The following is a 14,422-nucleotide window of genomic DNA, read 5'->3' as shown; positions in this document are numbered from 1 at the left end:
TTCTTGCAGTTTTCTCTATATTATAAAAAACAAAATCTCTTTTCCTACAAGATGACAGCTGTTAAAGATTCATCTCCTGAAGTGCTTGCCTTCTCATGCAATTTTTGTCTGGAGTTGTGTCTTTATGGGCAAGAAAAGATGCAACAAGAAAATACCCCTTTCTTTTATCTGCATGATAACATGGTGTGTTCTACATGAATTAAAATACTAATTGAATCTCTTGTAATCCATAATAAGAAATTAAGAAGCATTGGTTTTCAATGTACAGATTCAAAAATGTGTTCTCTCTCCTGAGAGCATGGAAACAGGAGGACTGAGAAATGCCACTAAGAGAAATCAGTTCCATGAGAGAAGTGTAAGATCCATCTAGGCTCTGTAACGCTATTTTGTGTTTAATCTTCCTATCCTTTCTAGTTACCCAGTTCTCAGAGTTGCCATCATGTTTAATTAATACTCTTCAATGCCATACAATCTATTCCGCATTGCTCAGGTTGTTTTACCTTCCTAAATGAGGCAGTGTGCCTCTGTAGGGCTTATATTTCTATAAAGCACCAAGTTGAATTAAGGGCTTGGTGTTTGTAGATCCAAATCAATAATTTGGAGCAGCCTCCCTTTAATGGGAGCTGTGCCATAACTAATTCTTGGCTTCCAGGGCTTCTTTGCTTCTTTCTGCTCTCCTCTGTTTCTACTTTGCTCTTTGTGCTGTTGGGGCAGGGCAGCTACTGTGAGTTTGCTTTCTTAGGGTAAGAGCTACTTTGATCCTAAATCACATTATTTGAGACATTTTTCTTTCTTTGAATGCTCTTTTTCTGAAGGTTCCTTCATATACAACGTTGGTATATGAATCTTGCAGTATTTTCTTACATGCTTTGATTTGTACTGATATCTAAGGGGATTTCAGCTCTTTTGGCCCTGTATAAATGTTTCTATATTGATCTGTTTCCAAACTTGTCTTTTAATTTGTGATGATGTAGTGCCATAGGGCCCTTCAACACCTTTCCTTGTTTGTCTGCTTGCAGGATGGTCTCAGCTCTGTGGGAGGGACCTGACGCTGGGGCTGGTTCTGCCAGCCACCAGAAATCAGCCTTTTTCTAACGTTGCTCTCTGGGCTGCACGTACTTCTAATCACTTTGCTCCATATCCAGTTCTGTAGTATTTTACCATCAAGTTTTTACGAGTGCTTGAGAAGTGACTGTTTTAGAGCTCAGAGGAATTAAGTCAGCTGCTTTCTAAAGAAAGCACTTCAGTGTTAGTTCTTTTTTCTTTCCAGTCTATAGCAATATAGTGCTGGGTTGGCATTTTAAAAGTATTTTCTGGAACTTCTGCTCTGCAATGGGCACTTAACAGTGACTAATGTGACCAAGTGGCTCTGCACAGTAACCAATGTCCAGGTAAAACAGCATCTATGGGGGTTCCTCAGCACCATATGAAGCCATTTTGGTGTTTGCTCACTTATGGCTTTTAGCTGTTTCTGTGTATGCTTTTGCTGTTTAACTGGGTAGACTGTATAAACCGTTGCATTCTTTGTCTGATGTTTTCCTTCCTCCCATTCACTTCAGTACGATGGCCAGAAGTAGCAGTCCCTTCTGTTTCTTGATGAGCTCCTGATTGACTGGCTCCTGCAGAGAACAATTTCTGCACCTCTCATAAGTATCATAGCTTAAGTCACACTTTTTTGTCTTTGAAAACAAACAAGTAATTTATTCAGATACCTTTATTGTAACCTATCCTGTCCAGTTTTGTATGTATGTGTGAGTAGCTATTGCATTTTGTACTGAAGTTTTCAACTCGGGCCCTTTGGAGTCTCTAGTGTATGTATTTTTGGCTGTATGATTTCTTTGCAATATACCACTGTGGTATGTTATCGTAGACCAGGGTGAAGCTCATAATAGTACTTCTGGTCAGGAAAATAAACTTGAAGGAAATACTAAATGTGGTATCCAGGTTTGAGTGGTAGGTTTAGTGATAATAAGCCAAAAAAAGAACATAATTTCACAAATGTAATGGGGAGAATTTCCAAATGCAATGCAAAAAAACATCCCCAATTCCTATCCGGTGCCATTAAGTTAATTAAAGCAGAATAGCATAGATTTTTGAGAAGTCAGGGGGCACTGGAAACTGCTGATGTGATGTTCCTGTCATTAACAGCGTGTGATATGTCAATAAATTTCTCAAGTGCAGGCATTCCAGGAATATAATCAATCATGTAGATGTCCCATTAACTTAGCTGTGGTACTTCAACTAGGATGCAACACTGGAACTAGCCTAGGATAGTCTTGTATGTTGAGCACTTGATAACTGACATGCATTCTGCAGTGTATGTAAATACTTCATTGTTACCTTAATGCCTGATACCAATGCTATGCAATTCTGTCCCCTTTTTTGCTTGATCTTCCTCTGTCAAGCATGTCATTTATGTATACACAATAATGTTTCTACTTACCTTGACATGGACAAAATGCTGTCTCGTTAGTTGGATGCCAGTAGGTGTTTTGTGAAGTGTTTAAATGCCATAATGTTACAGGAGGAGTTAAAAGTTGTGCTATAGTTTGTAATCGGTTTGCTAAGGGCTCATTTGTCTATTGTTTTATTTTTATTACTGATCTCGAATGGAATTTTGGGAGTGTGTCCAGTTTCATTTGCTTAATTTACAGTATGCTGTTACTTCTATTAAACTTAAGTATATTATGAAACCCTTAAAGGAAATGCATAGAGATTTGGTAGTATCTCAGTAACAGTTGGAAGGCAGACCAAAATGTTCCTTGAGTAGCAGAATGTTTTATAAGTATTGCTAGCTGATAAGATGATGTTTTGGTATAAATAGTGTGGTCTTCTAATTCGATAATGATTTGTGTATGTACTGTATGGATGTTGTATAATAAAAATGCTGACAGTCTGCCACACGTTCGTCTCGTAGACAGGGCTTGATTGATTTGTATGTGAGATAAGAATGAGATAGGAATAAGATATTGAAACCCTTGATTCTAGGGAGGTGTTTCAGGGTTGTGAATAAGTCTTAGTGACTTCACATCTCAATTCTAGGATAAGTTAGGTGAGTTTCTAGTGAATAAAGAAATTTGCTTTTCCTATACTCATTAAGTTTTTTGAATTGCCGGTTATTAAAGGTTAATGATAGGTTGAAGTAATATAGTGCTGAAATGTAATCTGTCATGACCAGAACATGCTTGAATGTTTTTGGGTCATAGTCTTCAACCTTACAACCTTTTTTTTCCTAATAACTGCAAGATTTGGAAGTTTAAATTCTTCTGGAGTTATAGATGTGACAATCCTAAAGCTGTGGTAAGTGTCAGTGTGGAGTGGGCTTGGATATGCTGTTGCCTTGGTCTGTAAGTTTGGGGTAGCATATTGAATGCAAAAAGGTGCAGTTCTCAGCAAGAAGAGTATGGAGATGGACTTGCTTGCCACATGCAATGTAGGTCATGCAGAACTGAAATGAGTGGTATTGCTGCAGTCTTGCTTGGTTCTGTCCCATCCCTCCTGTCTTCTCTCTTTGTCTTGGATCCTGAAATGTAAGAAGGATGTAAGAAAGGCAGATGCAGCAGCAATGGAAAAGATGTGGATACCAAGATATGGTCGCTTGAGTATTGAATGTGGTCAGGATATGATCCAAACTAAAGAATTTTATGTGTTGGTTATTTCTAGGGGAAATCCTATGTTGATTATTTAAGACTTCTAACTTTGTGTTATTTTTGAGTATGCCATGTCTGTAATTGAAATGTAGTATGTAAGACCCAATCTCATTTACCAGAGATGCAAAGATGTAGTTTTATTTATTTCTAAGGAATATATGTATGGGATTGAACCCTGTAAATAAGCTGTCTGAAATACACAGCATTGGAGAGGTAACTGTGCCATTCTGCTTGGCTGCATCATGGAATCAGAGTACTTTGTAGGTTGGAAGGGACCGTGAAAGATCATCAGGTCCCAACCTTTCATGGAGAAGAGGGATTATGACAATAGAAGTTTAATAAGGTTGAAAATGCCTAATGGCAAGCCCCTACTCTTACATAGTTCTCTGTAACCTTAGGCTAATCAACTTTGCTTTAACTATATTTTCCACGTTTCTTCCTTATGAAGACACTTGCACAGCATTTTAAAGGTGAAGAGCTGCATAATTGCTATGTATCATCATTGTGTAATGCATCTGACATTGGCTCTCCCCTTGTCATGAATATATACATCAATTGAATATTTTGGCTCATGTGAAAATCACCCCGAGCGTTGTGAAATGATGAAAATACTGCAGATTCCGTAGTATTAATTAAAGCCAACATCATCATTTAGACACCAAATTATAAGAACGTGTTTTGATTCCTTTTTCTGTTCACTCAATAGGTTTCTTTGGAAAACTGTGTTGAGGTTGGGCGAATTGCCAACACATACAATCTCACAGAAGTGGATAAATACGTTAATAATTTCATCCTAAAGAACTTCCCTGCGTTATTAAGTACTGGTGAATTTGTGAAACTCCCCTTTGAACGTCTTGCCTTTGTGCTTTCAAGTAATAGCCTTAAGCACTGCACTGAACTTGAACTCTTCAAGGCGGCTTGTCGCTGGCTGCGGTTTGAAGAGCCTCGAATGGAATATGCTGCAAAGCTAATGAAGAACATCAGATTTCCTTTGATGACACCCCAGGATCTTATTAACTACGTTCAAACAGTGGACTTCATGAGGACTGACAACACCTGTGTAAACTTGCTTTTGGAAGCCAGCAACTACCAAATGATGCCATACATGCAACCAGTTATGCAGTCGGAGAGAACTGCCATTCGATCAGACAGCACTCACTTGGTAACGTTGGGGGGAGTGCTGAGGCAGCAGCTGGTTGTCAGCAAAGAGCTACGGATGTATGACGAAAAAGCCCATGAATGGAAATCATTAGCTCCCATGGATGCACCGAGGTACCAGCATGGCATTGCTGTCATTGGAAACTTCCTTTACGTAGTAGGCGGCCAGAGCAATTACGACACAAAAGGAAAGACAGCAGTTGACACGGTCTTCAGATTCGATCCCCGCTATAACAAGTGGATGCAAGTCGCGTCTTTAAATGAGAAGCGCACCTTCTTCCACCTAAGTGCCCTCAAAGGACATCTGTATGCAGTTGGTGGTCGAAATGCAGCGGGTGAGCTAGGTAAGCACTTGAAGTATATGACCCCTTGCCTTCCTTTTTAGGCCTTGAAGTACTGTGCTGCCCCATGAATGATTTGTATGTCCTGACGTTCTGTGTGCTTTAAACCACATAAAATGCTAATTTTTTTCTGCCTCTGATCTTGTGGATACACAGGTAACGCACCATTAGCACAAATGACTTTCTTGTTGCTTCCATCTCTCTCCTTGCCAGAAAATTCTTAATGTTACTACTCTAAGCTTATCAATAGTGGATGGCCCCCATGAACCCACTGGCTCTTCCAAAGCAATAGTGTTAAAGTTTATACCCGAGTCTGGGACTCACTCAATTGTACATTTGTCTCAGTCCTTTGAAATTGGGATGTTGCAGTGATTATGCTTGGCATTTTAGCACAGTAATATATCCAATATTTCAGAATGCTTCCTAAAAAACATTCATTGGAAAATAGTTGGCAAAAAAATTGTTTTTTTTTACCAATATTCCTATGTAAATCGGGAGGTTCTCATAGCTTTTCTTACATGTCCCTTTATCTTACCCTGTAAGAGTTGTATAAGCTCATGTGTATTTATCCTTGCCTTGAATGTCAGAAAACCGGACATTCATTGAACTGTTTTCTGCTGATATTAATTAATAGCTGTCAGATGACTTAAGTATTTTATAACCCAGTTGGTACAAATGTCTGTGAAAATATTGGTTAACCGTTACTGAGCCATTGCAAGCAGCGTTTAAAGCAAGCTTCTAGTGCGGTGTTTTTCTTAGATCTGATCATGCAGTATCATTCTGCTGACCTCAACTCTTCTGCAACTTTGAAACACAAAAATCTGTCGCTCGTTTAAAACTGTTCTGTAAAGGTATCATTAAAATACTGCAGCGATTTCCTCACAGAGCTGGAAAATGTCATTGGATCATTGTGGGAAGAGCACTCCATAAATGCTAACCATTGTAGCTGCCTCGTGCTTTGATTCAGGGCTTCGGTTTCTTTTCTTGCTAATTGTGAGGCAAGTCACTTTTCATTTTCATGTTTCTTTCATAAACCTTGACAGCTGAAAGATGAAATCCAGCTTAGACTTCCCATTCTCATCAGAGGAGGAAAAACTTGAAGCTTTCATACAAGAGAAGGTCAGGTGTGTGTTGGACAGGTATTAAGGAACTTGCCCTTGGGTTCAAACTAATTTCAATCTGTTGTAAGAGGAGAAATTACAGAAACCTCAATTCAGCTTTCCAGAAGATCACCTCTTATGGAAAAGGGCCGAAGGATTCAAGTTACCAAAATGAATTTCTCCTTTCTTTTTTTTTAAACTTACTGACGTAGTCGTGGAATAAAGATTTTATTTTGATTTGAGGCTCTACAACAGATCTTCCCCCAAGTGGTTTTCGAATGGTCAATCTTCTGAGGACAGCGTTGTAAATATCACTTCCTACCTCAGCGGTATGTGCTTTAGCAGTAATAAATTGCTTGCTGTCCAACAACGCACGGCGCTTTGAGAAAAGCTGGGTTCAGTGATAAGGGATGAGTAAACTGGTGTGGATGGTGGAAATGGGCTGAATTCAAAAGTCGTAATGCAAACTTCCAAGTATGCACCAGTCCTAGGAGGGCTGTGGGTTGTTCTGCTTTGTCCTTTGCAAGTGTCAAAGCAGGGCAGGAGGCACAGAGAGTGGAGTGGCTTGGAGAAACCAGGCATGCAAGAGGAAAGGCTTCTTGTGGAAGGGGACAGAGGCTGTGTATGGTCACAAAGATGCTCAGAAGCAGTGCTTGTATGGTGCTGCCAGTTGTGTAGAACACTGGATTCTAGTTTCCTCTCAAAGAAAAAGTATGTTTTTCTTTCTGAGAGAGCTCAGTTCTTCCTGATGCTGGCAGAAGCTGCCCCTTGCATAGGGGACTTTGCAGTTGTTGTTCTCCTGATGTTTCAGGCTGTGCTGTTGCTGGACTTCACTGAAGTTTGGCATTGTGTGTGAGATTCTCCTAAGCACTTTGGAGGATGTTGGGCTGTGTTTGAACTATGGATTCATCGTGCTGCAGTAAGGGCAGAAGGCTACTAATAGTTTAAGGAAAGGCAGCTATGCTTTGTACTGACCCCTTGCCCAGTGGAAGGCATTTATATTCCAGGTAGCCACTGTGATGCTTAATTCTGACTTCAAGCAACATCTTGACTTTTATAATAATAAAAAATGCAGCATAAATGTACAAATAATGCATATTTTTATGCGTGTTGTTGAGCAAGAAGAAAAATCTGCCTTGTTTTACTCTGCTGGGCTATTTGCTGCCTGTGTAGTCCTGTGAATATCAAACCAAAGCGAGAACCAAAGGATCATAGAATGGCCTGGGTTGAAAAGGACCGCAATGATCATCTCATTTCAACCCCCCTGCTGTGTGCAGGGTTGCAAACCACCAGACCAGGTTGCCCAGAGCCACATCCAGCCTGGCCTTGATCTCATGTCGAAGCTTATTTTGTAGCGACTTCTCACCATGCCTTGGAACCAAATTACTTAGGGCTCTGTTCAGCTTAACAAAGTAAGCTTTGAGTTCTACAGAAGCAAGCTGTGTTGTAGGAAATGTGGTAACATGAAAATTCCAGGCTTTTGGGCACTGTTCACAGTTGAAGTGTGCTGCTGTAATAAAGCTCAGGACTCTTTAGCAGCTACTGACAGCGTTTGGTGTCTGTACATCCTCAAATATCATCACAGATGGCAATACAAAGCAAGGGCAGACTGTGCAACCCCTGGGACTGCCAAAGCTTTGTGTCCTTTAAGATGAGGCCTGTCTTCCCTATGTTATTGGTAATGACCAGAGCAGGGGTTTTGCCATTAAAACATAAATAAAGCCCGATTTGAATAATTCACGCTCTTGGGAAATGAAACCATCTGTTTCGTCCTATAAAAATATATGGGCTTTGGTACAATAACATAGTTCTTTTTGAGTGAACCGTTCTGTGTACTGTGTTCAATCCAGAGAAGATATACAGAATTCTTTCTTAAAACAACAGCACCTTTAAGTAATAGCTGGAGGGTTTTTTTTTTCCCCCTTCCAGTGCAGTGGGAAGTTGCATTAAAGCAAAGATGGAATGACCTTGCTGAGAAGCAGGGCCACAACTATGCAGAAAACGCAAGCAGAACAGTAGGCTTTTCTCAGCTCAGAGGTAATTAATTAGTGTGGTTTTAGAGCATGGTGGATGTGAGGTTTGAGTTTGGATGGTTTGTCTGAAATTTTATCAAGCAGATCTTTATGTGTGCGGGTGGTAATCAGAAGAGCTTTGAAGTCTCACTGGAGGGGAACATCTTGAACTCAACAGCATCTTTCCTCAGAGAGCTGATGTCTTCACTGTGTAGCAGTGGTGATGCCAGCAGTGTGATGTGTACCCCTTTGTTTTTTTTGCATCTTTAATTCTCTCTTTGTGTCTCAAAGTGGCCTTTTGACTAAAGGTTCTCTCAAATAGAACCTGCGGTGCCAGTTGAGAGGAACAGCTGCCCACTGCAGAATGCCTTGTTGAGCTGCCATTTTCTGGTTGCTGATGGCTTCATGATTTTCATTACATACTCAGCTTTTCCTACTTCTATAACTGTATTAGTAAGCATGTCACCTCAGCACGAAGTGTAAGCACTGTGGGGAGGAGGATGCCTTTATTTCTGTGAAAGCAAGTGATAGTTTTGGTGTACCATGGCAGCTAGCAGGAGGTTGGAGGGGTCTGCTCTCAGGGTGGAACTGGGGCACCTACAATTACTTGCATGTCTGATCTTTTTCTGTTCTTGAAATTTCTGCGTATCTTTGCTTTTCTGATTGTGAGTAGGAGCTTTCCTCTTCAGAAAAGACTATTGAGATGGATGAATACATTTACACAAGAAAGAGCTCGGAAATGTTGGAGAGTTGGGCAGATACTGCATGCCTTACCAGGATCCCACAGCTTAAATGTGATTTGGATTGAGATATTGGGCTTGCACCCAGTTTGTAGAGTAGTGGGTTTTTTATATGTACTTTCAACTGGGTAAGGTTCTGTCTTCTGCCCTACTGACATTATGGCAGTGTAAATCCCTGATGGATGTAACAAGTCTTCAGGAGCTTAAGTGGGGAAAAAAAACCCACAAGCTTTGTAAGGAGAGATATTGGGCTTCAAGTAAAAGTAAAATGACTTGAGGCTTTTATTTGCAGAAAAATGCTTGAATGCCTTTTCTTCCCTTCGCTCGCACATGTATTTAACAATCTGTGTGTATGTAATGTGAGAGATGCATTCCCAATGGCTGAGATGGAGCTGTTGTGTGAAGAGGGCTGGCTGGTGAGGAAGTGCTCAGTGAGGGAGAGAGCCCTCAGAGTGAACTTGGAGACGTGACCACCACCTGGGCAGGTCTTATCAGCCACAGAGCTGACTCATCAGCAGTAGCATTCAGGGACACTTCAGTTACTTTACATCAGTTTTGTATTTTCTTTTTTTGGTCCATCTTGAAGACTTAAATTTCAGCTCTTATGGGAGGGAAAGCTGAAAAAACCCGGAGTGCTGGAACAACTCAACAGTTCTCTTGTGCTATGTCATAGCTTTTCATCTTGCATGGTGCCCAAGCAGTTCTCAGATGGTGTTCCTGACACTTGAACTGGAAGCTTCTAATTGGAACGTGCGTCTCCTTGGGATGCTAACTGTATGGGATTGCAAAATACCCTGTTCTGCAGCTATGAAGAGGTTATACTTGTTAAAGGGATTAAAAGATGATTCTGAAGACCACTGTAATGCATGCTTTACTTAATTTTCCTTGACCAGGGTTCTTTTGGAGTTAATCTGAGGCTGTGGTTTAGTTTCTCTCTTCCAAAGTACTCTGAAGGGTTTCTTAAAGACAGATCAGCAGTTTGGGGTGAGGTATCTTATAGTCATCATATCAACGTTATTGACCTGATGGGTGTGCTTCACTAGCATATTGGTGTGCAGCCTTATAGTGACACTGTAATGAGTTTCTGCCTTTATAATGTCAAGAATATCAGCTTCCATGTTCTTTGATGGGAAACCCCACACTGTCAGTCACCATTGCTTATTCTATATAGCTGCCTGAAATTTTCTACACTTGATTGAATGAAGGCTTGTTCTGGAACATGTAAAACACCACAGAAAGCTTTCTGTATGTGTTGTCCACAATCATCCCTCTTAAGTGCTATCTGATAAGCATGGGATTCTGATTCTTAATTATTTAAAAAGAGATTGAATAATTCTAAGACAACACGATTGTTGGTAATTGCTTTGTACTTGAAAGGTCACTGTATTACAGGTCTTTCAGGATCTCTTACCCCTCTGGTTATATGGTGCTGTTCAAGCTGCCCATCTCTACAGCTTGCTTGGCTTCTCTGTCACTCTCCAGCAGACACTGGAGGAAACTCTATAAGAGGCAGGAGCAGAACAGCTGGAGGCACCCAGCTGTTGTATCAAATAGGAATGGAAAAGGGATGAATGGAAGGCAAGAATGCAAGATATTCTTCCTTTTTGTTCCTTTGGGACGGTGCTTGAGGCTTTTCTGTATTGTCTCTATACATAATGTTCAGTAATTCCCTTAACTCTTGGCTATACAATGCTTCCTATTAATACTTCCTGCATTTATGAATATATTAATGCCACTGCTGCTATATCAAAAGCCAAATTACCGTGTTAGATTCAACATTTGTGTTCTCATTTGTTTTAAACAGCCACTGTGGAATGCTACAATCCCAGAATGAACGAATGGAGCTACGTTGCAAAAATGAACGAACCCCACTATGGTCATGCTGGAACTGTGTATGGAGGTTTAATGTACATTTCAGGTAATTTCATGGAGTTGTGTTATTTCTATGAAGCAGTGACTTATCGGACTTTTCCTATTTCATGGGAAATATGATGGGTTAGTCTTTTTTGTTTTCCTTGCAGTATGTTTGACATGATACGAACTGGTGACACACATCTGTATGTAGCCAAATAAATGGCATATATATTGTGGAGTCCCAGAAAGTGATTTCCGATAATGTTACACATTTAGATAATAACAGCTTCAAGTTGCAAAGCAATTATTCACTTAAGCTATCAGAACACCTCTCTTGTGGCACTAATGTGGCAATAACCATTAAACAAATGACCATTAAACACATTCTTATTGATGTATTTTTGGAAAGCATTGGAAATTTGGGTGTTTTGAAGGCAGACATCTGCCTTCATTGAGCTGACACAAAGGGATAAGTTCTGACATTGATCACAGTTCACAGACAATGTTTATGCTTTCAGTAGTCGTTCAGTGTCATATACCTAGTCTTACATCACCCAGGTTATGGTTTCATTTCATTTTTTCCCTGAACTGGGGAAATAGGTTTTCTATGTGCTCACTTCCTAAAGAAGGTTCGGTCTCAGTCTTAGTGATCAAGTTCTGTGATCACAGAAGGTGAAAGAAAGATGTAGTCCTCTATATGTTCTGCTACTGTTTTAAGGGGTACCCCTTAAAAGGTTGGGGCACTTTAGGGATGAGAATCTGAAGGTTTGATTCTCTGTCAGTTCTTTATCACTACATTAAGGCTTCTGCTGTCTGACAGGCCACCAAGCCCTGTCATTGCTATGGCTGTCAGGAAGTGTCAGGGCTTTGCATTCCCTCTGTTTTTCCTGTAGTTACTTTTTTGCTCTCCAGATACTTTCTTACATGATGCCTGTAGATGCCGTGCAATCTGTCAGTTAATCCAAGGATCACAACTCAGTGTTGAATGGTTAGCACAGCAGGAGGTTGTTTGGTGGCAGCGTTCTCTGTGTATTTTCCAGCACCTCAGATAGTTGTATTGCAGTCTGAAACGAACCATAGCCTGTAAGCCTACTGAGCCTGATTGCATGATCAATAGGCAGGTCAAGATGCAGGATGACGTGGACACTACATGCACTGGTGGGAAATCATCCCACCATTTCCTTTGAAGCTTCTCCAGCAGCCTTTGCAGGGAGCCACTAAGAAGGAAAAGAAGAAATAACCATAGGCACTTATTTCTGTGAGGATATCTGAAATGTCTTCTCCTCAGTTTAAGTTACTGAAAGGTAATTACTACAGAAAACCTGTGGTATGGACCACTTAAAATGTGACATCATTGAATCAGAACTTGGAAGAGAAATGGTCTTCTGTTTTCATGGTGTGAAGCAATGCCAGCAAGCTGAACAAAGAGTTAAAAAACAAGTATCTGTTCTTTTAATCTGCCATAATCTTCTTATTTAATGAAGTACTACATTGGATATGGCTCCCATATTCAGATTTAAAGGAACGTTGAACATTGAAAGGAACATTACATTGAAATGTAATTTGAAATGGAGTGTGTATGTGATGCTAATCTAAACCAATGGGGAGAAATGTTAAGTAAGATGGGATTAATTCACTAAAAGAGATGCTCTTGCTGTGTAATTATTACTTATTAGGGTAAGCACGATTCTAACACGTGTCTTGTTTTTTTTAGGGGGAATTACCCATGATACTTTCCAGAAGGAACTTATGTGTTTTGACCCTGACACAGACAAATGGACTCAGAAAGCTCCGATGACAACCGTCAGAGGTCTGCATTGCATGTGTACTGTAGGAGACAAGCTCTATGTAATTGGTGGAAACCACTTTAGAGGAACGAGTGATTATGATGATGTTCTAAGCTGTGAATATTACTCAACAACTCTAGACCAGTGGACTCCAATTGCTGCCATGTTACGTGGGCAAAGTGATGTTGGGGTTGCTGTCTTTGAAAATAAAATCTATGTAGTTGGAGGATATTCTTGGAATAACCGCTGTATGGTGGAAATAGTTCAGAAGTACGATCCAGAAAAAGATGAGTGGCATAAAGTATTTGACCTTCCAGAATCGCTGGGTGGCATTCGAGCCTGCACTCTTACTGTTTTCCCACCAGAGGACAATACGGGGTCACCGTCCAGAGAATCTCCTCTTTCAGCACCTTAGAAACATCCCTTGACTTACGATGTTGTAGTAACACCTTTGCACTGCATCACGGAGTCTATTACTTTCCTTCAGTAGTTTCTGTTAGGCTTAGCCTACAGCGTTTGGTACAATTACTGGAAAAAGAAACAAACGATTTTGACATTACTTGTGCTGTTTGTTTGGCCTAGAATGTTTGTCGAGTGGTTAACAAAGAAAACCCTGTACTCACCCGAGCCAAGCGTTTAACAGATGAGAAGATACTGTCTGTGAAATGTATGAACTAGGTACATCCTTCATGTTGTGTATTGGGTGTGAGGTGCCTCGCAACTCCACTTGGTAACCCAATGAGTTAAATTTGAAGACTTTGTATGGAACGTGTTTTTTTCACTAGATTTTCTTAATTGAAATCCTTTTTCCATTCATTTTCAACTGCAGATTATGAAGGGAGGTAGGCTACGTCAATGTAAACTGTCCCAAGGTGGTAAAAGGGGCCTGAGCTACCTCCCTCCTTTCTGAGTATATCTCACATATCTGTTGACCCACCCGATTCCATGGGTTCTTTCAGAGCATATGAAGTTCCTTAGGCAGAGGGAAGAAATAATCTGAATAATCAGTGCTATAAAGGAAGTGGACCTTGTAGAGGTCAGGAGGTGTTTTTTTTTTATAACACACGGAGTGTTTTTTTTCATGAGAAAGTCAAGTGATGCTTCAAGCAACACCTTTAAAGTGTTTGGGTATTTTTGAGTCTTTTCAGGAATTGGCTTCCGCTTACATGGGAGCACATGCTACAACAAATGGCAATTCAGTGCAGCTGTATATTCTGTTGTACATTTGTACTGAAAATAGGTGGATAAGGGCTAGAAACGTTCACTTAAGCCACTGAATTTGACCAAATTGTTCCATCAGTTGAAAGTTAATCTACCTTTTCTCCTTTGCTGTTGAGCCAACTTGCATAACGTGTCCTCTGTTCTAGTCTCTGTTAATAGGGTTATTCAGCACAAAGCGCAGCTTCAGCAGGAGAGCTGCTTTTGCTCAGTGAACTTGGACTACCACGTTTTACCTTCTTTGGTTCAATAAAACTTTTAACTGCAGTTATTCAGTCTAAGCTACCTCATGAATGTATTTGGTTTTCTTCCTCTGCCTCACCGTCTCCAGGATACGCATGACGTATATCTGTGTGGGTAGATTAATTTGCTAGGAAACCAATGCAGAAGCGATCATGACTGGGTATTTTTGACCTACTTTTAAGAACCTATTTTGGCCTGACGTGTCCATTTTATTGTTAAGGACTGGGGGGAAGGGGAAAAGAAACCCCACAAAAACTGTCCTAACTCTTTCCTTGGACAACTGCTTGCGTGCAGCGAATTGTACAGAGGTCTTTTATCT

The 14,422-nt window shown here is 40.4% G+C and overlaps 1 protein-coding gene across 10 annotated transcripts in view; it reads left to right on the top strand.

Annotated features, from left to right (window-relative positions):
• The window catches only part of KLHL13 (kelch like family member 13), a 65,476-nt gene extending 51,345 nt beyond the window's left edge, over positions 1 to 14,131 (top strand). For all 10 annotated transcript variants that reach the window (XM_072334381.1, XM_072334386.1, XM_072334383.1 and 7 more), the window contains 3 exons: positions 4,357 to 5,152; positions 10,806 to 10,919; positions 12,570 to 14,131. In XM_072334381.1, the coding sequence (XP_072190482.1) occupies positions 4,357 to 5,152; positions 10,806 to 10,919; positions 12,570 to 13,057 (1,398 nt within the window). In that variant the 3' untranslated portion in view covers positions 13,058 to 14,131. The remainder of the gene's footprint in view (positions 1 to 4,356; positions 5,153 to 10,805; positions 10,920 to 12,569) is intronic.
• The last annotated feature ends 291 nt before the right edge of the window (positions 14,132 to 14,422 follow it).

The sequence above is a fragment of the Excalfactoria chinensis genome, chromosome 4, assembly GCF_039878825.1.
Source record: "Excalfactoria chinensis isolate bCotChi1 chromosome 4, bCotChi1.hap2, whole genome shotgun sequence".
Classification (NCBI taxonomy): domain Eukaryota; kingdom Metazoa; phylum Chordata; class Aves; order Galliformes; family Phasianidae; genus Excalfactoria; species Excalfactoria chinensis.
Note: the sequence above shows the minus strand (reverse complement) of the source record. Positions and strands in the feature narration are given on the sequence as shown.